The 26766-nt window shown below is 40.9% G+C and overlaps 1 protein-coding gene across 1 annotated transcript in view; it reads left to right on the forward strand.

Annotated features, from left to right (window-relative positions):
• LOC309657711 (uncharacterized protein) overlaps positions 1–26766 on the forward strand; it is a 104591-nt gene that overhangs the window by 71445 nt on the left and 6380 nt on the right. Inside the window, exons 7-9 of the mRNA XM_082455533.1 lie at positions 19125–19282; positions 21051–21093; positions 22850–23036. Coding sequence (XP_082311659.1) covers positions 19125–19282; positions 21051–21093; positions 22850–23036 — 388 coding nt within the window. The remainder of the gene's footprint in view (positions 1–19124; positions 19283–21050; positions 21094–22849; positions 23037–26766) is intronic.

Here is a 26766-nt window from a genome sequence, read left to right on the forward strand (position 1 = left end):
ACAGTAGAACTTCTTTCAAAATTGGAATCAGGGGCTTCCCTGATGGCGCAGTGGTTGAGAATCTGCCTGCCAATGCAGGGGACATGGGTTCGAGCCCTGGTCTGGGAGGATCCCACATGCCGCGGAGCGGCTGGGCCCGTGAGCCACAACTACTGAGCCTGCGCGTCTGGAGCCTGTGCTCCGCAACAAGAGAGGCCGCGATAGTGAGAGGCCCACACACCGCGATGAAGAGTGGCCCCCGCTTGCCGCAACTAGAGAAAGCCCTCGCACAGAAACGAAGACCCAACACAGCTAAAAATAAATAATTTTAAAAAAAAAAGAATGAAATAAAAATATACCTTTAAAAAAAAAATTGGAATCAATCATCTCAAACTCCACCACTATTTTATCAACGAAGTTTATGTAATATTCTAAATCCTCTGCTACGTCAACAATCTTCACAGCATCTTCACCAGGAGTAGATTCCACTTCAAGAAACCACTTTCTTAGCTCATTCATAAGAAGCAACCCCTCATCAGTGAAAATTTTATCGTGAGATTGCAGCAATTCAGTCACATCTTCAAGTTCCACTTCTAATTCTAGTGTTCTTGCTGTTTCCACCACATCTGCAGTTACTTCCTCTACTAAAGTCTTGAACCCCTCAGGTCATCTGTGGGGGTTGGAATCAACTTTTTTCCAAACTCCTGTTAATGTTGATATTTTGACCTTTTCCCGTGAATCGCAAAAGTTTTTAATGGTATTTAGAATGGAGAATCCTTTCCAGAAGGTTTTCAATGTACTTTGCCCAGATCCATCAGAGAAATTACTATCTATGCTAGTTATAGCCTTATGAAATGTATTTCTTAAAAAATAAGACTTGAAAGTCTAAATTACTCTTTGATTCATGGACTGCAGAATGGATGTTGTGTTAGCAGGCATGAAAACAACATCAGTCTCATTGTACATCTCCATCAGCACTCTTGGGTAACCAGGTGCATTGTCAATGAGCAGTAAATATTTTGAAAGGAATCTTTCTTTCTGAGCAGTAGGTCTCAACAGTGGGCTTAAAATATTCAGTAAACCATGTTGTCAACAGATATGCTGTCATCCAGGCTTTGTTATTCCATTTATAGAGCACAGGCTGAGTAGATTTAGCATAATTCTTAAGGGCCCTAGAATTTTCAGAATGGTAAATGAGCATTGACTTCAAGTCACCAGCTTTACTAGCCCCTAACAAGAGAGTCAGCTTGTCCTTTGAAGCTGGAAGCCAGACATTGAGTTCTCCTCTCTAGCTATGAAAGCCCTAGATGACATCTTCTTCCAAAAGATGGCTGTTTCATCTACACTGAAAATCTACTGTTTAATGTAGCCACCATCATTAATGATCTTAGGTAGATCTTCTGGATAACTTGTTGCAACTTCTACAACAGCACTTGCTACTTCACCTTGCACTTTTATGTTATGGAGATGGCTTCTTTCCTTAAACCTCATGAACCCAATCTCATGAACTGACCTCTGCTAGCTCCAGACTTTTCTTCTGTAGCTTCTTCACTTCTCTCAGCCTTCACAGAATTAAGGGAAGGTAGGGCCTTGCTCTGGATTAGGCTTTGGCTTAAGGGAATGTTGTGTCTGGTTTGATCTTCTATTCAGACCACTAAAACTTTCTCCCTATCAGCATAAGGCTGTTTCATTTTCTTTTCATTCATGTATTCACTGCAGTAGCGCTTTTGATTTCCTTCAAGAACTTTTCCTTTGCATTCACAACTTGGCTAACTTTTTGGCGCAAGAGGCCTCGCTTTTGGCCTATCTTGGCTTTCAACATGCCTTCCTCATTAAGCTTAATCATTTCTAGCTTTTGATTTAAAGCGAGAGATGTGTGACTCTTCCTTTCACTTGAACACTTAGAAGCCATTGTAGGATTGTTAATTGGCCTAATTTCAATATTATTGTGTCTCAGGGAATAGGGAGGCCCAAGGAGAGGGAGAGAGACGGGGGAATGGGGAGAACAGCTGATGGTGAAGCAGTCAGAACACACATAATATTTATCCATTAAGTTTGCCGTCTTATATGGACACAGTTCACGGAGTCCCAAAATAATTACAGTAGTAATAGCAAAGATCCCTGATCACAGATCACCACAACAAACATGGTAATAATGAAAAAGTTTGAAATATCATGAGAATTAACAAAATGTGACACAGAGACAGGAAGTGAGCAAATGCTGTTGGAAAATGGCGCTGACAGACTTGGCAACTCAATGCAGGGTTGCCACAAATCTTCAACTTGTAAGAAATGCAGTATCTGCAAGACATAATAAAGTGAAATGCAATAAAACGAGATATGCAAATATTTTCTCCATGGGGCACATCACCCCCATCACCTCCATGGGGCACATCTTAAATGCCTTCCTACATTTAAGAATACTAGCCAGAAATTCAACACTGCCATTGGAGGCCATTTAAAGAACAAAATCACCAACCAAAAAACCCATAAAAATGTAAAAACACAGCACTAAACAGACCATGAAAAGTATACTTGTTTACAGAATAAGAGCTGAAACAAGAAGATAGAGCATTGCTTTGTTCAGCCTCAGCTGGGGACATGGGCTAGACAACTCAAATATTTTGCAACTTTAAGCACATCCATGAATGATCGTGAAAGTGCTATGAGTATTGATTTGGGTTTTATGAATCAATTTTAGCAAGTAGGTGAATTTGCAAATATGGAATTTATGAACAATGAGAATCAGCTATTGCTTGTAAAACTTAAAATACTAAATTAAGAGAATAGGAAAGTGAAATGTGAAAGATGATTCTTTTTTTGTTGTCAAGTTTTATTAAAAATGGGAAGAAAGTATTACAGTAAAAATGGCAGATATTTATTAAGAATTTATTATGAACAAAATGGGATTCTGTTAAGCACTTAGCAGGGTTTTAATTTCAATAACTCACTGAGGTGGTTTATATTATTATGCCCATTTAAAGATGAGAAAACTGAGGTTTAGAAGAGAAATCATATTTTCCAAGCTCATTCAGCTGCTAATTGGCTGAGCTAGAACTCAGTGTACACTCAAAAGATCAGAGCGCTCCTGCAACTCCATGAAATATGACCTTCCTAAATTTAATCCTGGTCACTAATTTTGAAATAGATTGATAAATTTACCATAATGTCACTTTTTTGGCCAGAACGCAGCTGCATTTTTCAAACAGTTTTTCCTTTGTTCAGGTTCTTGTAAACTTTTCATCTAAATTATTAATCTTAACCATGCACAAATATTCTGCTGACATTCTTGTAAACTCTGGAATATAAAAGAACAACATGTAGCCCTTCAGATAACACAGTCCTTTTTTCTTATGTTTGTGCAGGAACACACTCTTTTGAGTTTACAGTAATTTCTCAAAAAGAAATTGGGAAATGTGTTCTTCCAGGAACACAGATGGTATATAAACACTTTTTGCACCTTAAACATGCAGCTAACTCTTCTTTATATTTTATTATAAGTAATGGGAGATTTTGTCACTTCTCTGTTCAAAAAAGTCTCAGCAATTCCTTATTATCCATAGAGCAAGGTCAAACTCCTCAGCCTGGTATTAAGAGTCTCTACAATAGGAGTCCAACTTCCAGACTTACCCCCCATAGACCATAGTATTCCTTAATGCTTACTCGGCACCATTCAGCCCCTTCCACTTGCTGCTACCCCAGAACACCCTTTCCCTTCAACTCCTAGACCACTTCTCACACCATTTCTTCTGCTTGCCTCTCTTACCCTCCAGTGTCTACAGATGTCAAAATATAGCCTCCTTCCAAAGACCCTCTCAGTATCTCCAGGTCATAATTAATTTATTCCATCTCGATACTCCTATATGTCCTTGTCTTTAAGAAACTGCCTACACATTGTAAGTGCCCTACAAATGTTAGTTAACTGAAATGAAAGGAAAGAGTCATAAATATCTGGGACTTAGGCATATCTCTTAGGACATCTTCTAAACAGGAAAGCTGAGATATCATTGCTGACTCTTGTTGAAAAATGACTGAACTCTTCTTGGAGATAGACTAGCTATTTGGTAATCAATCAGTAACTTGATACTTTAAATACAGGTTTTGAAGCTCTTTGTTTTTGCTGGCACTCTCTACACAATCCTAGCTGCCTGTAAAGATATTTACTACCCATAGATTTGGTAAATCTAAATCTTGGGCTGATGAGATCTAAACCACATTAGGAACTATCTTCTGATCTGTAAAGCATGCAGATTTCATTTATGGTGCTCTTATGAACAAAAACATGCCTATGTCCTTGCACTTAACTCCCAGTATGAGAGTGAAGGGTGACTAACAGCACCTTCTCCATGAACTGGAGGGTGTATTGAGGCAGTAGTAAATGGAATGGGGAATAGTGCCAAGAAATGGAGCTTTCAAAGGTAGGTTGGGATGAGATGGTAGAGAGACTTATTGAACAGTGAAAGATGTTTGGGCTTCATTCCGAAAGGACTCATTGGAGGCTTTAAGCAAGGATATGACATACTCATATTAACATTTTTTTAAAAACAGATTTGTCTTTTAAACATGGCAACATGAAGCACTGCCTGGAAAAGAAATTGTTAGCAGGAGAGCTTAAGTTATATACTTTATTAACCCTCCTGGTGCGATAGGAAAAGCGTAGCTTTCCAAAAATATTCCACTAGGGAGGCAATCTTAGGAGGAAGGAAAGCTGCTGGGTCTCAGGACATTTTCTCTAACCCACTTGGAAGATTGTTTCATTCTTCAGCTTCCAATGTCCTAAATGAGCTATTGCCCCAAAGAACAGCATTTCACCACTGATAAATTTTTACTCTTTCCTGAAGATTTTGAGTGAGTTACAAAATATTCATTATTGATGGGGAAACCTGTTTTGGTGAATTTGAGCTTGAGGACATTTGTGAGAGGAAGAAGTGATGATGAAAATATAGCTATTGACCAGGAGCATTTCTTTCACGTTTCTTACTCAAGCTTCTTTTAAACTAGAGGGAAACAAAGAAGCAAAACTGCTTCTAAGAAGAATTTAGAGTCGAAGATTTCTAATAATACTATTTTAGATCTCCCATGTGTTAAGCATTTACTTTCCTTATAGGTATTGGTGCTAGATACTTGGCATATCTTATTTCATTTACTCTTATAACAATGATATGAGATACTAATGCAATGCCTATACAGTTTCTGCATGGAAAATGGTTTGGAGAGGAGCAAGGGTAGGACTGGGAGGCCAGTTGAGGTGCTATTACAGCAATCCAGACAAAGTAGATCTGTACAAAAGTAATGGAGGCTGCATAGACCTGAGATAAGGAAACATACTAGAGGTAAATTTTGAAGGTAGGGCTGATAGGACTTGCCAAATGCCCTCAGCTCCTAAACCATTCTTTGTTTTGGCAGGAGCTGGAACCCCTGGGTACTACTGGCACACTAGAGCCATCAGTCTTAGAAAGCAAGTGCTGCTTTCCTGGGTGACTGATTTGACAAATAAATAATTTACTTACTAACCAGAAACATCTAGCCAATGGAAGAAGAAACAACTCAGAGTCCAGACTGAACAAGTCAAAAACCACACTCTGGTTCTATACTGTCATAAAGAATGGAAAAGCAAGGTCAAAGATAGGAGCAGGCACCAAAGTGGATGCCTTTGAGGGGATGAGTGTACCTGTGGTCTAATTTCAGGCTCCACAGAATTTCCTCCTTCCAGGAAGTAAGAAGAATGATTTTCTCCATAGTGGAAAAGAGAAGGAAAGAAATAGCTTTTTCACCCCAGCACCATTTGTCAGACCTGTCTGAGTACCATCCTCCACTCCTTCATACAGCCTGCAGGCCAGGGCCCCACTTGGCTGGTTACAGTGAGGCATTCCTATACAGTAGACAAGACTTCAGGCTGTGGCCTCTGCCCACAGCCCTCTCACTGCAGAGTTGTCTAAAATGCCAACTTGGGGACTGAAGACCCAGAGAAGGGGAAAATCCCACAGGAGACCAACAGTGCTGCCCTGTCACACAAGAGGTATTTCCTTCCCACGGAGAAGACTAAAATAAGCCTTCGCTCCACCAAGCCTTCCAGGACCTTGCCTGCAGGATTTCCCTAAAATCACCTCCCCAACCCCAGCTCCACCACCCCACACAGTTACACCTTTCTCCATCAGTACCAAGAGCCAATCTCAGCTTCCTCAGGAGGGATCTGACCCCAGCAGGCAGGTCTTGGGGCTACAGTATGATTCCCATTTATCCCACAGTTTGCATAGTTATGTTTTTCTTTGTGTGCCACACACTACCCCTCCCCTCTAAGAAACCCTCTGTGAGTTCCTAATTCTCCCCAGGAATGAAACGACGTGTCCTCTCGTCACAGAAGCTCCCCATCACAGGGGTTCTGCACAATTGAGGGAGGCCATCCTCATTTTTACCATTAGCAGTGGGAGTGCCCGTGGGGAGCTCTGAGGCTCAGCATTTACCAGCGAGAATCTCTTCTGAGGGCTAAGGGAAGAGGAAGTTGTATAAATGAGTTTTAGAACATTGCACATCCTCTCTTTCTGCCTGGCCTCTAAATCCCTTGGCCTTGTGCATAACTGCTCTGTTTTCCAGTGCCCGGTGGTCTTTTGCAGCTCCAGACTTTTCTCACAGAGCTTAAGAAGCCTCATCTCAACCTAGCTGAGCTGGTCAGCAGGCCTCATGTTCTCCTTGCCCAGAACAATCAGAACAGATCACTCTTCTGCTTTTTTATGTACACCATTTTGATTTAATGGTCCCATTTCTGCCCCAAACCTGTCACTCTCTAGATTAATGCTGCATCTTACCTTCTTCACACCCCCTGGATCCCACAAATAATTTGTGGTGAGCACCTCCATTTTTATTGACAATGGAAAACAAAGTCCTTTGCTAAAAGAATAGCACAGAGTCCTGATGCTGGTAAAGAAGGTGCCCTCTAGCTCTGAGTCCCTCCCATCAGAGCTAGACCTCACCCCTGGTCTCTATTTTGGGAAGCTTTTCATCCCATAGGCCACAGAGGCAACCAATTGCCTGAAGAGAATGGCACTATGATGAACATAGAGGTCACTCTGGGTACTGTGTGCTGTTAGCTGATTACACACTTTCCCAAGGCTGTCCTTGGTACATATGCAGTGAATGCTAAATGGCATGTACTCCTCGTTCCAGCAATTAGTTTTGATCGCTCTGGCTTAATGCTGTGTCCAGTTGTTCCGTAAGAGAAAAGACACGCTCTGCCTCTGCACCATTTATTTTTATATAAGCATTCAATGAAGACTTACTGAAGCCTAGGTCTCTCCTAGGCATTGTGAGGGATAAGAATGAATCATTCCCTACCCTCAAGAAGCTAACAGCATAGAAGAGGAGAGAAAACATGTAAACAAAATACAATGTACAATATGTTCCAGTGTTTGGAAGAGGGAGAAGAACCCTTCCTTCATTCAACAAATATATGCTAAGCAAGGTTTAAGGCATGAAGATGCAGAGTGAAAAAGGCAAAAGAGGTACCCACTCTTGTGGGGAGAGATGATCATTACACTAGTAAAAAATTAAGTATACAAAGTTAATTTTAAAAGTGGTCAATGCAATTAACAGAACAGGAATAGGATGGGGTGAAGGTTAACTTAGAGCAGGTATTCAGGTAGACCCCTCTAGAGAGGTGACCTCTCTGAATGACGAGATGGCTGTAACTGTACAAGACCTAGAGGAAGAACAATATGGGCAGAGGAGACAAGTGCAAAGGCTGTGAGGTAGACACAGGGTGGGAGCTTTAGGAGACAAGTGATAGTTCAACTTCAAAGACTGAGGAAAATGACATTTCTGAAAAATAAAATGGCATAAGAAAAGGCACTGAACTGGGAAAGCATGAACTGCATTGAGTTGGAAGCAAGCATGAATTTGAGTCAAGGTCTAGTAAAACCTGAAATTCAAAAGATAAGATGAGGTAGAATATTTACGGAGAGCCCAGGACCGGGCTATGGCTGTGGATTGTATCCTACGAGCACGGAGCACTGCAGGGTTTAGAGCAGTCTCTGACTTGATAAGAGTGTGCTTTAGGAAGATTTCTCTGGCATTAGCGGGAACCATTTTTGCCTTTGACAAGCAAATAGTCCTCTGTGCTTCAGTCAAAGCTTCCTATTTCCTGATACATATTCATGCCTTGGTTTTTCGTAAGAGGCTGGGCTATAAAATACTTTTAAGTAGGGCTAGCCATATAATTTGTGGGGCCCGGTGCAAAATGAAAATGTCAGGCCCTTTGTTCAAAATGCAGTTTAAAAGCTTTTTCCTTTCTTCAGCTGTCTCTGTCGTGACTTGTCATGGTGCTTTGTATTTGTTATTTAGTACAAAATAACTCCTAAAGCACCAGGATACTTGCCAGACAAGTACAGACCCTCACAGGTACCAGATGTCTTCCCCCGACCCGACACCCCAGCACCCACGCCCAGCACCCCGCGGTGGGGAAGGCAGCGGTGGTCTCTGGGTGGGAGCAGGGGAGGAGGATGCCAGAACCCCATCCCACAGAGACCGGGAGGTGGACTGACACATGAGCCGAGGCTCCCAGCCCCTGGTGCACGCTCCGTGGCTTCTTCAACTTCACTTACAAAACATAAATTCAAAGATACAATCATTAAGGATTTCAAGATGCTGATTGCATCCTTCTGCTGTGGGGCTTTGTGCAAAGGCACAGGTGGAACGCCCATGAAACCTGCTCTGGCTGAGACCTGAGGAGAAGGCCTCAATATAGAGTTTTTCCTCGGAACTTAAACTCAGTGAGTTACTGTCCTTCAAAACCACATGTGCTACTACTGTTTTATAAGACGACACCATTGGGGGGAACTGAGGGAAGGGTACATAGGGCCTGTCTTTATTATTTTTTTTCAACTTCCTATGAATCTACAATTATTTGAAAATAAAAGGTTATATACCAGAAGCCCTCACGCATATGCTATTTTTCTGAAGAAAGGAAGGGGTGGAGGGTGCCGGGAAGGAAACCAAGAGCAAGATTGGGAGGATGAAATTAAAGTCACTTAGTGGTATTCAGCTGGACATCACAAGTTGTCTTGCAACCTCAGCTGGAAATGCAAAAGGAGAGTGGTCAGGCTCGCATTCCAAAGGTGAAGGGCTGATCTGCTTGTTTCTGACCACACTCCCCTGTTCAAATCCACTAAATGATCATTTTCTGATTGCTCCCTATATACAAGGAATGCACTGCACTGCCCTATGCTCTCTGAGATTACAATACAAGTGCATTTTATGCAAGGAATGCATTCCCAAGAGTTGATGAAACCCAAGACTAATCTTGACAAAGAACTTCTAGTTGCCAGCTAAAGAAGTACTACCTCATGGCAATAGAGTGAACAGGGTTTTCTTGGCCCATGTGTGTTGAAAGTCTCCATTTTTAATGTAATTTGAGAGTATTCACCTTATTTCTGACTTTGTGCCTGATGTTTACATAATACTATTCCAAATTTGCACAGTTCAGATTGGCATAAAAAGATCTACACAGATTTTACAGGGATATTGCTGGAAGTAAATAAACTAACATATATAAACCATCTAGCATAATCCTTGGAACAAAACAGGCAGAAAATTAATGGTAGGCATTCTTATTGCTATTATATTCAGTAATATTTCCAATAGATCACAGTCTTCGATCCCAAAGAAAAGGATCTCCAAACTACAAAGCTGGGAGAGTTCCATTTTTCTAAAAAAAAAAATCTGTGTGAACAGAATAAAAATAGAGCTCATAGAGTTAAAAACAGTTTCTACAAAAATACCATTTAGCATTGAAGTTCTAAGTGTTTTTCCAATGAAGGGAAAATTAATACCCAGTCAATTCTACTGCTTCTGTGCAAATGTGGAACAGAGTAACAAATTAAAACTACACACCATCCCAAAGCTTTGTTCTAGTCAGTGATTAGAATACCTCTTCTCTTATGTTATTTTTCTTTGCTCACATCATGGGGGAAGGACTAGGAATCAGTGAGATTTCTGAATTAAAAGCAAACACTGTAGAGGCACTCTGCATGGTCATTCCCTGAATGGATATAAGTAGCTTATCATGTTCTTCCACTCCTGGGTAATAGCTCGTGAATGAAGGACGTTTAAGCAACAGAGCAGGACCAGGGCACCAGGGTTCAGAGCACCCAGCACCATCTTCATACAGTCTAAAGACAAGCTTCCCTTTGGATCTGGCCATTGTCATCATCGTCATCTGTCCTGAATAGCATGTCCTCCAGAGCCAGGCTTATACTGTGGTGGGGCCTCAAGAACTGAAAGAAGGCCAAAGCTGCCTGACAAGTGCACACATTCCAGGGAGAGGGAAATTTTTCTGAAAACAGAAGTAGGGAGACTTGTCTCTGGAGAGGTTATGTCATAGCTGTGAAGAAACAACAGAACACCAGAAACTTACTGCAGAAGAAACTATAGTGCTGGATACCAGGACCACAGGCTCCTTAACAGTTGTCCACCGGATCATTTGGTGTTTAGTTGAGAACTTCCTCTGGATCCAGCACTATCTTACCTACTATCTGTGAAAAACACACACTGTCTGCTCACATGGAGCTGGTATCTACCTTGGTCCATAACACCCAAGTGAAATAGTTCATCTCACGACAGACGAAGAGCACCAGCTTCAGATTCAGGCCTCAATGCTGCTAACTTTCTGCCTAAGTGGAACTGGGCAATTCGGTGAGCTTTCCCAAGCCTTAGTCCTGAACTATAAAATGGGGATAATAACATCCCCGTTCTCCCAAGGTGAATGTGAACACGGCAGGTAGGAAATCTGGCCTTTATGAAGTACATCTCGTTTCACGGAGACAGTCCCATGTTGTGGTTATGTAAACCATGGTTCACGTCCTGGCTTTACTACCTATTAGCTGCATTTCCTTGGTCAAATTACTTAACCTCACTTGCCCCCATTTCCTTGTTTGTAGAATGCAGATAATATAGCCATCATAGTGAGATGGTTTTACAACCTTGCCCAACTCAACAAAGAGTGTTAAGGCAAATCTTTCTAGATGTGAAGAGTCAGGGTCAGTTTACCACCATTTAATTTTCACTCCAGGCAAGACCAAATGGCATTCAGAAATCACGTACACTATTTTTTCAGCAATATGCTCGAAATTTCTTTTCCCTTTATCAAAGGTCTAAGCCATCCAGAAGATTTCTTGAGGTTGAACAGAAAGGGGTTTGCTAGAAACTCTCAGTCAACTCTGTGGACATAACAAAGCAACTATTGCAAAGAGCAGGTGGTATTCTGACCCTTTTTATTACCTCCCTGGGGTTTCACAGTGGGTCATAGGATAGGTTATCTCACTGGAGGTAGGTTCAACGGGAAGGCTCCTGTCTATTATTTACTAGATATACTAATCTAGTATAATCTAGGCCACCATAATTTCCAGATGCACAGAGAGAATTCTCACAGGAATGTGGCACATGTTACATGTTCTCTCCCCCTGTTTATAAACTTGTTGTTTATCTTCTGAAAAGGGGGACCTTATTCTGACCTTATTCTGACCTGACATCTTACTTAAGAACAATAGACCATAGTCCTAATTTGCTAATTTCATTTGGTTCCCCAGAGAAAGAAGAAAAATTTTAAATTATATCGTGACTCTTAGGGGAGCACATCGGCCCATACATAGAGTATCTGATGGAGAATCTTCAAGATGAGATGATCAAATGACTAAAAGTGCACAGCACAGTTCCTGGTGTGTGAAAAGAACTCAATCTCAATAAATATTCGCCACAAACAAAAGAACCACAAGAGGCACTATATAATTCATCACTCAATTATATGGCACAAGCATGCTTTGTAAGAAGAGAAAGAATGGTGATGGCTATAAGAAGAAAAACATGACTTCACAAAGGAAGAGGAATTTGAACTGGACCTTGAAGGATGGCTAGGATATGAATGAGAGGAAAAGAGATGGGAGGGCATGAATGGTGAGGGAAAGTTGAGTGCAGACAGAGAAAGAATGAGTGGTATGTTCCTGGGACACTGAGGACTACTAACAAAATTGGGTAGAATTGCTGGGGTCTGTTTATAGAGGGGATTGGGAATCAGCAGGAGAACCCTGATTGGATATTTTGGTGGGTTCATGAGTCTATCAACCTGGGTCCATTCAGGAGATGGAAATCCCACAGTCAGGGTACTGCTCCCTGGTGTCTGCACTGGAATATCCACAGAAACACATGTCCATACTGTTGGTGAGCTGAAGCTGACGCTTGGGCACACAGAGGGACCTGGGTACACAGATAGTGCTGGGGTGCTACCGTGTGTGCTGCTGGAACTGGGGTCTGGAGAGGCCTTCCTGTGTAAGGACCTAAGGTACTTTTGGGTACCTCAGGCCAAGGGGTCCAGAGTTCCCTACATGTCCAGCCTCATAGGGCTGAGGCGAAGGTGTGCAGGCAGAAACGTGGGCTAAAGCACAGGTTTCATTGTCTGGGGCTCCCCACTATGCCACTGCTGTCCAAACTGGGAGCGGAGGACCCCTGGGGAGGTTGCATCCTGCAAGCTCTTAGCACCGGCAGAAACCTCGAGGGCTGAGTAGTGGAGAAAAATAAAGCACTCTCTAGTTCCTGTGGAACTATCCACAGGAACCAGGAAGAAGAACCCTTCTTCCTGTGATATCTCTCCAGTGCTCTATACTGGCGGAGTTGAACTTCATGCCAGCTGGCAGAGGAAAATATTTAAAGGTTCAAGATCCATTTTCAGGAATCAGGCAGTGAAGGATACGTTAGGAGCTAAGAGGCAATAAATTGGCAACTGTCACCATGGGCAGCGCAATGGAAGCAGATCTTCGGGGGTGATATCGGGCAGTTTGGATTACATTGTCAAGATTGTACTGACGACAGAGAAACTCAGCCAGGAGGCTGCTATAGTGACATAGGCATGAGATACCAAGGCCTTGGACCGAAGTGATGTCAGTAGGAAGGAAATAGAGGGGTTGGGTAAGATACTTTGAAGGCAAAGGATCATGAGTAATAATGGACACGCTGGGTTTGGAAAATTCCAGAGTCTAAGAACATGGCCAGAAAGGGGCTAAGGAATTGTCAAGAATGAGAGAGGCTGAAGACTAGGAAATCCACCTAAGGTTAAAGCCCATGTAGGTCCTTAGTGCCTAGCACAACGTCCAGCAGAAGGTACAGACACACTCAGTAAACTGGTGGAAGGGAGGGAGGGAGCTTAGGTGGTAAAGAGAGAGAAATCCTTTAAAAGGTAAAATCTTAATCCAGGAGGGGCAGGGGTTGGCAAAGGTCCCCAAAGCAGGCTCTCAGGATGTGATCCCAGAGGGAGGGAGGGCCAGGAGTAAGGGCCTGGCTCTTGGCAGCAGTCAGCCTCTACCTGTGGGCTATGGGAGATTCCCAGTCCAAGTGTAACCAGAAGCAGGGACTGAGTCCTCCAAATCCCTGAGTAAGGGGCAGAGAACATTCAATGAACTTTGTCACCTAAATGACAAGAATCCAGGCACAGGAGCCAACCACTCAGATCATCACAACTCTCTTCCAAGATAGGACAGTGAAGTCACCCAGGCTCTCTCCCTCTCTGCCCGCTCCCTCCTCCCAGTAATACCACCAGTGGTTCTGGAGCGGGGGCTTTTCTTGCACAGCTTCCCTGAGCCCTAGGGATATAACAGTGATGCTTCATTTGTACTTAAACTGAAAGTGGATCCCAGATGTGGGAAAGAACGAACCTTCATTGAACAGCTGTTATGCACCTCACAGAGAAAGGTACTCTTACCCCCATTTTACAGACGAGGACACAGATTCTCACAGATTCTGAGAGAGTAAGTCTTTCCCCTTGTTCATGCAGTATGTAATTCTTGGAGGAAAGAAAAGACATATATAGGAACTTACTTTAAATAAAGTTACCCTGTCATCCGTATTAAAGCTTCTTGGTTGACTAATTTTTTAGGTTCTTACTCTTCACTTTCATCAAATTCTACATAATAATGAAAGCTAACATGTACAGATCACTTACAAAGTGCCTCAACACTACATATATATTAACACAATCCTTATAACTACTCTATTTTACAGATGAGGAAACTGAAGCCCAGAGAGGTTAAGTAACTTGACCAAGGTCACATAAGTGACCTAATAAGTGGTACAGTGAGGATTCAAACCCAGCTGGTCTGGCTCTAGAATCCATCCACAAAACGGCACACTGAGTTCAGAGAGAAACCTCGTAGGACAAACAACCAATTGCAGAGCGTAAGATGTAGAATGTCTTGATTTTACAGTTAACCTGGTGGTAACTTTTTGACAATTTTGAACAGGGTCATGACTACTCAGATTCACTACTTCATAGTTTTTCTGTTGTAGTAAAACTATAGAGCTGTAGTTGTTATATTCTAAGGGATAGTTTAGGAGCCAAGTAAAATGTTGACAAATGAGACATGTGATTGAGGCCAGAAGTGTATTCAAGTCTGTCAAGCCCAGGCAGCCAGGACCCCAACATCATTAGCATCCCTCCACTTGGCTAGCTTTCCAGCAGGAAGGCTGTCTGTCTGGGTGCAGCATAATGTGTTGGTGGAGATGAACTCCCTCAGCCCCCAAAGCCGCCCATGTTTTCTGGAGCCCAGTCTCCCTAGTGCCAGGAAACAACATGGTGTTGCCAGCATGTATTTATCACTCCGAAAAAAATGGTTCACCACTCCAGGCAAACTGAAAAGAAAAGCACAAAATTCTGTGTTTGGAGCCAGTTACCTCTGCTGATGTCACAAATAAGCTAGGCTGCATTATAAAAGCAGGGAAAGAACAGTAACCATACTTTTATCCAGTCTAGAGAGTTGCTGCAACTGTGGGGTGCAATGAAATTGTCATCACCTCAAGTTCTTGATAAAAGCAAAAAGAGAAATAGTAAATTCACAAAGCTTTGACAAGGCACCCAGTACCACCTACAAACAAGGGCCTGACCTACATGCTTGCTTTACTTTCTGCTCTGTTCTTCATCCATCCTTCCTTGCCTGCCCGGAGGGAAAGAGGAAAACATAAATAAATAAACAAATACACACATGCATATATGTATGTATATAATAATCTTGAGTTGTGTAGTGAGGGGCTTGAGCCTTTAAATAGAGTCAAGACTTCTATTTAATCCCAGGACAAAGATAGCAAAGATCGCTACAGTGAAAGCACTCTTACGTCTTTCCTTCTTGCCTTTGCAGGGTTTGCTGCTCTCCTGATCCTATCAGGTCACACGTGAACAGAGGCCATCATCTCATAGCTATCAAGGAGTGATGGTTTTCAGTCACCAGTGGGCAGGGCATGCCTCCCAACTGCTGCCTAGAGATAAAGGGTTCTCAGAATCATTAATAAGACTCCGAGAGACTCTCCATCTTCAATTTTGCTTCAATCTGCTAGCTTTAAATACAGCACTTGAGATGTGTATTTCATGCACCCTTTCATGTGGTGCATTGCTTTAGGACATGCTTTCTTTCCCTCTAAATTTATCTTGGCTCTGTTTTCCCGACCAAGAATCAGCTCTTTCTCATGGCTAAAGATGCCTTTTTCCTCCTCCTTAGTCTGTGGATTTTCATGGCTGTGCCTTCAGATAAAATGAACCATGTTGGTATAATGTCCCAACCTTTTCCCTTCTCTTAGACAAAGAGGCCTAGCAACAACAATAAAAAATTTCTAACATGTTCAAACCAAAATTCTGACCAACACAAATAACCCAGAAATATCTGTAGGTAATTTTATTTTACCAGAGAGCCCAAGTTGCAGACAGACACAAATGCCCTTGTCTGTATTTTTCTTTATAGAAATAATTGAATTTAGAAGTGAATTCACTCTGGGTTGGGTTTTTGTCATTATTATTATTTACTATTTCCCTCTTCTGAGCACTCTGACCTTTGGGATTATTGCTGTAGAAATCTTATTTCCATGATTGACAATGTCAACATTATCTAAGGCCATATGGCATAAACAGCCCAAGTTCTTTTATTCTCAATCGATAGCTTCTGGACCTCACTAAACAATTCCTTGGTAAATCCCTTCAGCATCCCTGCTATTTTAATCAATCCTGCACACATGAAGCAGCTGGATCTCTGCTTCATGATTTGTCTCAGGAATAGAAAAATGGAGCTAGAGACTTTCCATGCCTTGGAAAGAAGAATATAAAGTTGCGGGGAAGCCAAAGTCTTAAAGAAATCTTCATTGTTTCTAGTCCTGACTTAAGTGAGACTTCTGACAGAGCTAGAGGGAAGGAATCAGACAGAACCTATTTAAGAATTATTGCCAAACTGAAGGATTGAGTTTTGCTTAAGGGGTGAGTTAAAGACCCCAGGGCATGGCAATAAGATAGAAAAGAGATTTCAGTTGTCCTTTATCTCTAGAAAACATTTGATTGGGGAATATAGAACGACAGTCCAAGCAGCATTAGGATTAGACTGAATGGAGAACCTTTTCCAACCCTTGTATCTCCATGAGGGTGGAGCTTAAAGGTGCTTGGGCTGGTGAAACCAAGAGAAAAAGAGTAAGATGAGTAAGCACAGCTGCAAGAGCACCTGCACCTGCTACACAGGCTCTGTGTCCATGGTTTTACTGCAGCTGCTCCTAGGGCCACAGTGGGCTCGTAATCACGGGCAATGAGGCAACAGCTTAGATTAGTAAAAATGGAATCTGGGCCATGATGGAGACCACGTAAGAAAATAGTAGCCCTCATTTTTGATCTACTCCATTCACCATTCATTCTCCTCACACAGATGAAACTTGAGCAGAGGCAAAGAGACTCATATGTGACTTCAGATACTATTCTTGGTTGTGTGTCATATGTCATAGGAGTGTATTCCTTTGCACTGTCCCACAGCAAAGGATGAGGGAGAATACTGGTAGTTTCAGAATTACCTAATAGTGCTGATACAGAGAGACAAACATATTATAGCATCTTCTCTGCCTAATGGGTCCAAAGGAAAGCAGATCCACTGAGTACTTGCTCTTAGCAAATGAGCACATCTGTCACTTATTAATAGAATAAAATCTCCAGGCTTTATTTATGTTTCCCCATTTCTTTTTGCAGTTTAAGATGCTCCTGAAAGATAATATAAATAATTAGCTACTCTTTATAGGCATGCAAATTCTTTATCCTTATTAAAGCAAATGAAAATATATTCTTCTGGTTTCTAATGTCATTATTATTGGCCATTTACAATTATTATAAGATGTGCCACCTTCTTTATATTTACTAAAACAGAGCAAAATTTTAGATCTCTGTCTATATTCCAGGAAAGCTCATGGCTTCAGGAAATATTCTGTCTCCTAAAACGTAAATACTACAGCTTTCAACTGCTGACTCTAACAGCCATGGCCCAAGAAGCCAGACATGTGAGAGATGTAGTGTGGAAGACAGAGCCAGAAAACCAGTGCTTAAGTTCTGTTGCTGTCTGTGTAACCTTGGGTCATCTTATTGAAACTCAGTTTCTTCTTCTAGAAAATGGGGATAACATTAGCTTCCTGCTTTACAGAGTAGTTGTGAAGAGTAAAAAAGACAGGGTCCACGAAAATGTTTTATAAAGTGCCATACAACTATAAGATATTACTTTTAGTGGAGCATGTATTTGTATATATCCACCTGTGAGTTGCAAGAAATTTTTTTATATGTGTATAAATTCACACATACACATTTATGTTTTTTGGTGGGGGGGGGGGCGTCCATAAGTTTTCATCAGCATCTCAAAGGAAGTCATCACCTAAAATTGATTAAGAACCTCTGGGCTAGTTGGTGTTCCACATCAACAGTCATTAGAAATATGCAACTTAAAACCACTAGGAGATACCACTATACACCCAGTAGGATGGCTATTATCAAAAAGACAAGCAATACAGAGTATTGGTGAGGGTGTGGAAAATCTGGAACATTCATACACTGCTGGTGGAAATGTAAAATGGTACAGCCACTTTGGAAAACAGTTTGGCAGTTTCTTACAAAGTTAAACTTACCATACGGCCCAGCAATTTCACTCTTAGTAATCTACCAAATAGAATGAAAACATATGTCCACACAAAGACCTGTACACAAATTTTCATAGCAGCATTATTTGAAATAGCCCAAAACTGGAAAGAAAACTCTCCATCAACTTGTGAATGGATAAACTAAATAAGGCATATGTATATAGTAGAATATAGCTCAGCAATGAAAAGGAATGACATACTAATAAGAACTACAACATGGAGGAAACTTGAGAACATTACACTAAATGAAAGAAGACCCTATAGTGTATGATTCTACTTATACAAAATGTCTAGAAATGGCAACTTTATAGGGACAGAAAATAGATTTGTGATTGCCTGTAATTGGAGGGGCAAGGGTGGCAATTGATTGCAAATAGACTCAAAGGAAATTTGGAGGTTGATGGAAGAGTTCTAAAACTAGATCGTAGCAATGGTTTCACAACTCTGTAAATGCACTAAAAGTCACTAAGTTGTACACGTACAATAAGTGACTTTATGGTATGTAAATTTTACCTCATTACAGCTGTTTTTAGAAAAGACATGAATAATGGACAGGATATTTTGACATATAATTGTAAAATAAATACAAATAGCAAAAATTTACCTATAAACTGATTTTAGTTTTACATACATGTTTCAAACTACTGTCATTTATAGAAAAGTGTTCTTTATTCTCTCTATGCTGCAGTTTCCTGACTTGTAAAAAAAAAAAAAAAAGATAATAAAAGTAACTACCTCATAAGCATTTGTGAAGATAAATCAATTAATAGATGTAAAGAAATTAGAAGAGGGCCTGACACACAATAAGTATGGAATCATGTTAATTATAGCCACTAACTAGAGATCTCATGCCACTACCAAACACATATATTTTGTACATCAGTTTCTTTTGATGTTCTTTTCTCTGATGGGAAAAATGGGCATGAATGATTAATGATACTCTCCCAAGTTGACAGAAATAAATGCATATTAATAGAGGCTATTCAAAAGGGATGTGGAAAATTTGGAGTTTGATGTACTGTATCATAGAGAGCATAATCTACAAAAACTCATTTTGGCTTTATTTTCATTTCAGAACAAAACAAACAATCAATTCAGAAAAATAACTTTAGTCCTCCTTTCCTCCCTCATTTTCTCCCTTATCTGCTTAGTTGCAGTGCCCATTCTGAACCTCTTCTTATCAATTACAGGATGAAGGAAAATGCCCACCTCTAGAGGTAATAAAATTAGAAGGTGCAGAAATTGGCATTGATAGCAGCTTGGGAAAACCATTTGTGTTTAACTGTGTGCCTCAGTCTGGAAATAGAACTTTCTACCTCTGCGCAACCTCAAACCAAGAAATGAAAAGGTAATTGATTTTTTTTTATCTTACTAGTTTCACTTTGGGTGGGGGAATGCTTCTTCAATAGCAATCTGACAGATTCTTGGGACTGCAAGTAGGGAAGGGAACAGCAAATTCACAGCATGAGTCAATAAACTGTCTTTTTCTTATGTATGAGAAGTTTGGTTTTTCATGTTTCTGCCAAGTGTTTTCCTAACAGAATTTCCAAAGAACAGAAGCATCTTCTCCTAACTCATTTACCTTAGATCTCTATATTTTCTAAAAAAGCTCACTACTGCCACAGTTCACATCTAGCTTCCCCAAAAGTTGCCAGATTCATCTATTTTAAGCTAATTGGACGGATAGCCAGAGGAATAAAAATAGTGTAGCTGGGTTACAATTTAACACACTACAGTGAAATGAGCAAAATTAATAATAATAATATAGCTTCGTGGGGAATTAATGCAGTTGACAGTCTGTAAGCGTACAACCCAGTCTGAGGGTAGAAGTGTGAAGGCATTCTAAGAGGGTAGCCTACAAACTCTAAGCATTCAGCAACTTATGATCATTATTCAGTGTGTCACCCTGAGGGAATGGAGATCATTGGTCAATCCAGTGAGTCAAGTCAGAACTGCTGTGTAAGTACTGCTACTTTAGGGTGATGGGTGGGATAGAATGGGGGAGAGGGAGACAATGACAAAAAAATGGGTCAGCAGTGTTTAGAAGAATGCCATATCTCTTTAAGAGAATTTGGACTCCAATTTTAAAGAGAGCCCTAGGTCTGAAACCTCTTAGGCAAACAATATACTGTCTCTATTTGTGGAACATTGTGTATTCAAATGCATGTTTCTTTATAGGACAAACAGGGAAACATGCTGATAGCAACTTAATTGTATTTCAATTCACGGACAAAATATTTATTGGATAGCTAATATGTCCAAGACACTGTTTGAAAATCTCTGAGGACTATTAGTGTGATTAGGCACCAATCCTTGCCTTCAAAAAAGCTCTGAACCAAGAAGGTAGGATTTTTAATGCAAAATAGAAATCGAGACGTGCTATAGGAAAAGACAAAGTGGCGTAGGAATTGAGGGTGGGGAGAGAAGGTCTCTGGACTTGTGGGTGAGGGAGGAGTTTACGAAGGGTGTGGTATAGCATCAGATATGCATACAAAAGAAGAAATGGAACACAGAAGTGCAGAGGGATTAAATCAAGCTTTGGGGAGAAAAGCATGCAGGATGGTTTGATTGGAAGTTATGGGGTTTAAAAGAAACTTGGAAAAGATTGGCAAGATGGGGTGGGGTAGATAGGCTAGTACCTGGCTAAGGAGACAAGACTAACAAAGTTCAGTCCTCAAGTAGGGACACTAACAGTGCACTAAAGGTGGCCACCTTGTGCAAGGAACACTTGGGGAGGGGGCTTAGAACAGTGGTTATTTACCAGTCTTTCCATATATTAATAGCCAGAGCCTCACAGTTATCCGCCCTGCTGGTGTTAAATTCACATACCTCAGTAAAATAATGAATAAATTTTCCCTTAGGCACTAATTAAACTATAGTAAAGGAGAAGAATAAAACTAAATTTATTTTAAATACCCCTGGTGGGTGTGGGATTTTGCCACCTAGTAACACCAATTTTATAAGAATGTGTTGCTCTTCAACCATAAATTTAGAGCCATGAGATATACCTGAGGCTCAGGACTCTTCTGTCTGAACAATGGGAGAAAAACAAGGCTCTCTGAATGACACTTATCAAGCCTCGCAAGGAAAGCACCTCTCGTCTTTCTGTCTTTCAGGTGGCTTGAAGCAATGGACAAAGCGGCCTATCCTGTCCACCAGGTAAGGTGTCCTTGATGTTTTTCTGTGCCTTCATTCTGCTTTTCTTCTCCGAGGGGGAAAGGGTCAAGTTAGATGTCATGCAATCCACCCTGGGTCTTCTCAGATCTGCTCTAAAAGCTGGGATTTGCAGTCAACAGGGTTTTCCACTCAGATTTTATGGAGGTGCTTGCATTCCTGCTGTTCTCTTTGTTTTCAGCGGTTTGTGTGACATTCCTCTTGGTGAGCTCAATGGGTAGTTCCAACTGGGGTGGAATTTCTCCTTGACACAGAACAGCCCAGTGGTTCCCCATGAGGTTAAACAACTGCTACTGTTTTTTTCTCACTCCCTAAGAACGAGGGCTCAGGGATATCTTGGGATAGTGCTGTTGGCCAAGCAGCTTATTAGAAAATGATTCCTAGCCTTGAAGTAATATAATTTTTAATTTAGATTTGACCTATAAACCGATAGATAACTTTGTAACATCAACAGGTGAATCATCACGTCAGCCCCTAAGTCATTTGATACCCTTCTTTCTGAGCTATGACCTGGTCAAGAGGGAAGAAACTGCTTCAATATTCAATTGTTTCATGTTTATGCTGTAGATATGATTTCTAATAAGGTTATAGAGTTCCTTTAAATATGCTCATTTCCTCACAAAATGGCATACAAGAAAAAGGTATTTACTGTCAATTATCTTCTCTACATATTTTGGCTCTTGTACATTCAGGAAAATTTGGGTTGCTTGAGCTTAAATGTACCACCCCCGTGCCCTGTAACTGTACTTTCAGAATAATCACCAGCATTATCATATGATAAACAGCAGGACTTGTGTTTCACTTTGCCTGGAACACGATGCTCAATACACTCATCCGTGTCTCCAGTGCATCATCGTAATGAGCCTCGATAATTTTAAGAGGGATCTATTCTGCTCATGCACTCAGGGTGTCTGCAGCAGAGTGAAAAATGAATACCCAAACTCCCAGCAGGCTCCCACTACACAGCAAAGAATTCAGCCAGCTCTGCATTCTGAAATCTTTTGCACTGCTGTGTTAAAACTAAAGAGCAAAAATGAAACCAAATAAAGAAGAGAAACTGGCCAGTGCCCGACAAGGCATTCTGATAAAGGGATGAAGCACCATGTCCCCTGCCTCAGGTCAAGTTCCCAGGAAAAGCCTGCCACTCTCTCAGGACTATGGACCGAGGGCTGACCTCCAAGGTAGAGGATCTTGATTTATCATGGGCCTTTCACATCACGGACCATATGAGCCTAAGGCCTGATCTGGCCTGGGGCATTTAACTTGTTCCTTTGCACAAAAGGGAGTGCTAGATAAAGTAACTCATGAACCAGGGGCTGCAATTAGTCACAGTGGACACACCAGGAACAGGGCTAGAAGGACAATCCCAATGGTGAGTAAAATAACACATTGGGGCCAGCACTTATAGACAGGGCCTTTAAACAATAGCCTTTGCTGAGCTGCCCATTTCCATTTCCTTTCTATACATCACTGATAATCCTTTTGATTTCCTCACAATAGAAAAGAAGCCAAAGAGAAGGGATGTCAATGGACATGAAAAGGGAGAAATTCTCTATGGCCAATGGATAAATTCAGATCGTCTGGCTTGTTGCTCAAGTATTCAGATTTCCTTAGCAATAGAATCACTTAGGACAGAAGCTTCTCTGAAGTCAGTCTTGGTACTGACGTCATTGGCTCTGGGAGTCAATGACCATTGGCGCAGGATGGCCACTCAGCTGATCCCTTTGTGTCACATCTGCAGAAGCATGTCTGGGAAGACGTTACTCTGCACAACAGGAGCCTCCCGCCCCTGGCTATCAGGGACCCAGAGTGCCTGGGCCTTCTGCACCAACTTGACAGAAGCACAGACATGTGGATCCAGCACTATTGCATTCTGAAGGATGGCTGCTTGTACTTCTACGCTAGCATTCGCTCCACCCAGGCCTCAGGTATGGACTCAACTTTCACCTGAAATAATAGTAATTACCTTCATAATAGTAATGACATCTTAGCTTTACAGAGACTTTACCAAACTTTATGCTGTGTAAATTAGTTCAGTTATCATCTGGAGAAGGGATACTATTATTATTCACATTTTACAGATAGGAAAACTGACTGGAAAGTCTACACAACTTGACAAGATCTCATGCAGTAAGCAATGAAGCTGAGATCTAAATGCAGCCAACCTAACTCCAGAGCCTGCACCTCTAACCCCATGATTTTACTGCCTGGAAAAACAAAAACTAAACCCCTTCATTTTTTTAATCACTGATGACATTCAGAGTCAATGCCAGTAGTTTTCTTGGCTAATGACTCTACCCTTTTCTGATAGTATCCCTAATCTTGGACAAGTGAGTAATGAAAAGAACATTAATTGTCAATTTTCCTTAGGCAAGTTACTTAACCTCCTAAAACTTAGTTTCCTCATTTATAAAATGGAAACAGCTATCTATTTCACAGGACTATTGCGAAGATTGAATGAAGTGATTGCCATTTAGAGTTACTTAAGTTCTACATACAAAGTACTCGACACAAAAAGCTTTCTCTCTATAAAATGTAGATATATTTATTAAATTATATATAAATATTATACATAATATATATTTTAATATGCTAAAAGCTATATATATAAGATAAGTATGTAAACAATATAATATAGTAATAAAATAATTGTGCATGATTTCTACAAGAAAGATTATTTACCTTCTTGTAATTTTTGACAAAATAGATTACAGATGTTTTATTTGCAGTTGAACTTTTTCCCAAACGAATAAGCCTTAAATAAATTTCAGTAATGAAGATCCTGGAATCTTAGTCATTTAATTTCCTTTTTTAGCATAAATGCCTTTCTTTAATTAAGCTAGATAGCCATGCCAAATGGGAAGGAGGTATCTGGTGACCATTTTGACCTTCTTGGAAGGGTATGAAAGAGGTACAAACTGATCATCACACTGTGGTCCTTTTCTCATCACTCAGGATGAGCAATACAATGATTCTCTTTTACTTACTCATCCTTCCACTTTGAGAGTATTAAAACATGACCCAGAATATTATTCAACTATTAGGAAATAGCCAGCATCTCTAAGCACTTACAGAACAGACTGTTCCTATGCAATCCAAATCCACAGCTTTAAGCACCTGACTCCAGGATGAGAATGAAGATAAACAAAACAAACCTCTAAAGTAGTCACTGACTGGGGCTTTTATTATAAAATATCACTGCAAAAGTCTGAACCATTATAACTAACAAATCAATGAAGTTCATTTTCAAGAGAATGTTTCCATAGGTAGAAAGTGAATGTTTAGGATTGAATACTCAGATTACTCCAAACTTAAATATTAACCAAGTGCTTCCAAACCCCTGAGGCCCAGGGACTGCTACTGATTCCAAGAGTTTAAAATGGTAATGACAGCCACTAAGTGGCTTCCCTTATTCTGAAAGGTCCGAGGAGGCCCTATTTAGAAAAGTCCTAGTTGGAGAGCTGGGAAACAGCTACTAATAAATGGCCTAAAAATAATAACAGTAAAAGCAGATAACAAAGTTATCTTTTAGTGGGTAAAGATTTTGTACTGGTCACTCTAGTAAGTGTTTTTACTTATTATTTCATTTAATTTCTACAACAATCCTATAAATAGGTTATTAGCCCACCTACAAGTTTGGAAACTGATGCTTAGCAAGGTTAAATCATTTGCCCAAGTTCCCTTAACTAGTAAATGGTGAAGATAGAATTTGAACCTAGGCAGCCTAAGTTACACTAACCAAAAGGACAAATAGACAAGGGGTAAAATGTGAAAGCTTTCTTTATATTCAGTTCTTATTATTTCACACATCTTTCCAGAAACTTCCATGGTCCTTTGTTGCATCCAGAGCACTCTAGGGCCTTCTACTTTGTCCCCAAACCCTTCTTTCTGGCTTTCTCTTCCACTCCTGTGTTAAAGCACCCTGTACTCTACATGCACACATGGTCACATTCTATTTGCTTAGCACACCCCACCTCTTGGACTTTCCTCTGACCCCATGTCTTTGCTTATGTTAATTCCTTCCCCTGAAACATTCTCTACCTACTGATTCCCCAACACAAGTTGTCCAGATTCTACCTGCCCTTCAAATGCTTATTCAAATGCTGGCCATCTCTGCTAGAAAGCAATCCCAGATGGTCCTAGGTAAACAAAGCATCTCACTTTTCCGAACTTCCACACTCACCCATCTTGCGACACTTATCACCCTCTACTTTGTATTTTATCTCTAGTTGGCCATTTATCTCTTCTAAGGGATTATGTCCTCAGAGATGACTCTATATTATATATGTTTAATAAATGAATGAATGAACAACCAAATTGACTCAGTTGGCCACTATTCCCATGAAGTGTGGGTACTGTAGTTTGTCATACCCTCATTTAACAGTGGAGAAAGATTAGAAGATTGCAAAGCCAATTCAAAGGCAAAACCAGAACTCAGGCCACCAGATACCTGGGCTTTTGGCCATATTACACTCTTTCCATCTGTAAGAAGTTATCTAATTTCTATCTATTTTAAAATTTTTCTCTTGAAAATATATTATTTTGTGGCTAATAAAAATAAATGCAAAGCCATTCATTCTTTCCCAGCCTTACTTCTTTTTTTTTTTTTTTTTTTAGTTTATTTAATTTATTTATTTATTTTTGGCTGTATTGGGTCTTTGTTGCTGTGCACGAGCTTTCTCTAGATGCAGTGAGCGGGGGCTACTCTTCGTTGCGGTGCGCAGGCTTCTCATTGCAGTGGCTTCTCTTGTTGCAGAGCATGGGCTCTAGCAGCGCAGGCTTCAGTAGTTGTGGCACACAGGCTCAGCAGTTGTGGTGCACGGGCTTAATTGCTCCGCGGCATGTGGGATCTTCCCAGACCAGGGCTCGAACTCGTGTCCCCTGCGTTGCGGATTCTTAATCACTGCACCACCAAGGAAGCCCCCAGCCTTACTTCTTGAATATCCTGTCTTCATAGGTCCTTAATTTCTAGCCCAAATTATTTCAAATATGAATTAAAAGAACATGTTCCTTACTGAAATTCCAACAGAATTTTTATATCTAGGCCAGGTTCTAAAATAGAGGCCTGTGATTTCTGTTTTTACATGACTCTACTCTTCCTTGAATAAAAGATGCCTGAGCATGCACCTTGTTCCAGAAGGTGTACTTTATTGCCACCGCCTCCCCACCCACTGCCACCCTGACAGCTGCTGGGTCCAGCAGGAAGCTCTCCCAGGGTTAATCCGCTGCTAACCCTTCTTTAGCACTAAGGTGGCCGTGCAGGGATTCTTCTGAAGTTCTTTACCCTTCCCTAGACTTGAATTTTAAATTGAGGTTTACATCCTTTTTCTAAGAGTCCTTTTCAATCTTCTTATACATCTTAACTCGGATCATGACCTGAGCTCACAGCCAGTGGTCCTGCATAATGAAACTCAAGATAGGATCGAGGCAAATCCAAATTCCCTGTGGAAAATTCCCCAAATAAATATGCCCCTCTCCACTGTCCACAAAAAGTCACTGCCCTGGTGAAGCACATTTTTTTTTTCCAGAGGACTGTATCATACTGCTCAAGTGTACTGGAATGGGAAAGTTAGCATGTGCTATTGAATGCTTCCTGTGTGTCCAGGACTTGGATAAGCACTTCATGTTCTTTATCTAAAACTAATATTTGCAAAACAT

The sequence above is a fragment of the Balaenoptera physalus genome, assembly GCF_965194825.1.
Source record: "Balaenoptera physalus genome assembly, chromosome: 3".
Taxonomy (NCBI): Eukaryota; Metazoa; Chordata; class Mammalia; order Artiodactyla; family Balaenopteridae; genus Balaenoptera; species Balaenoptera physalus.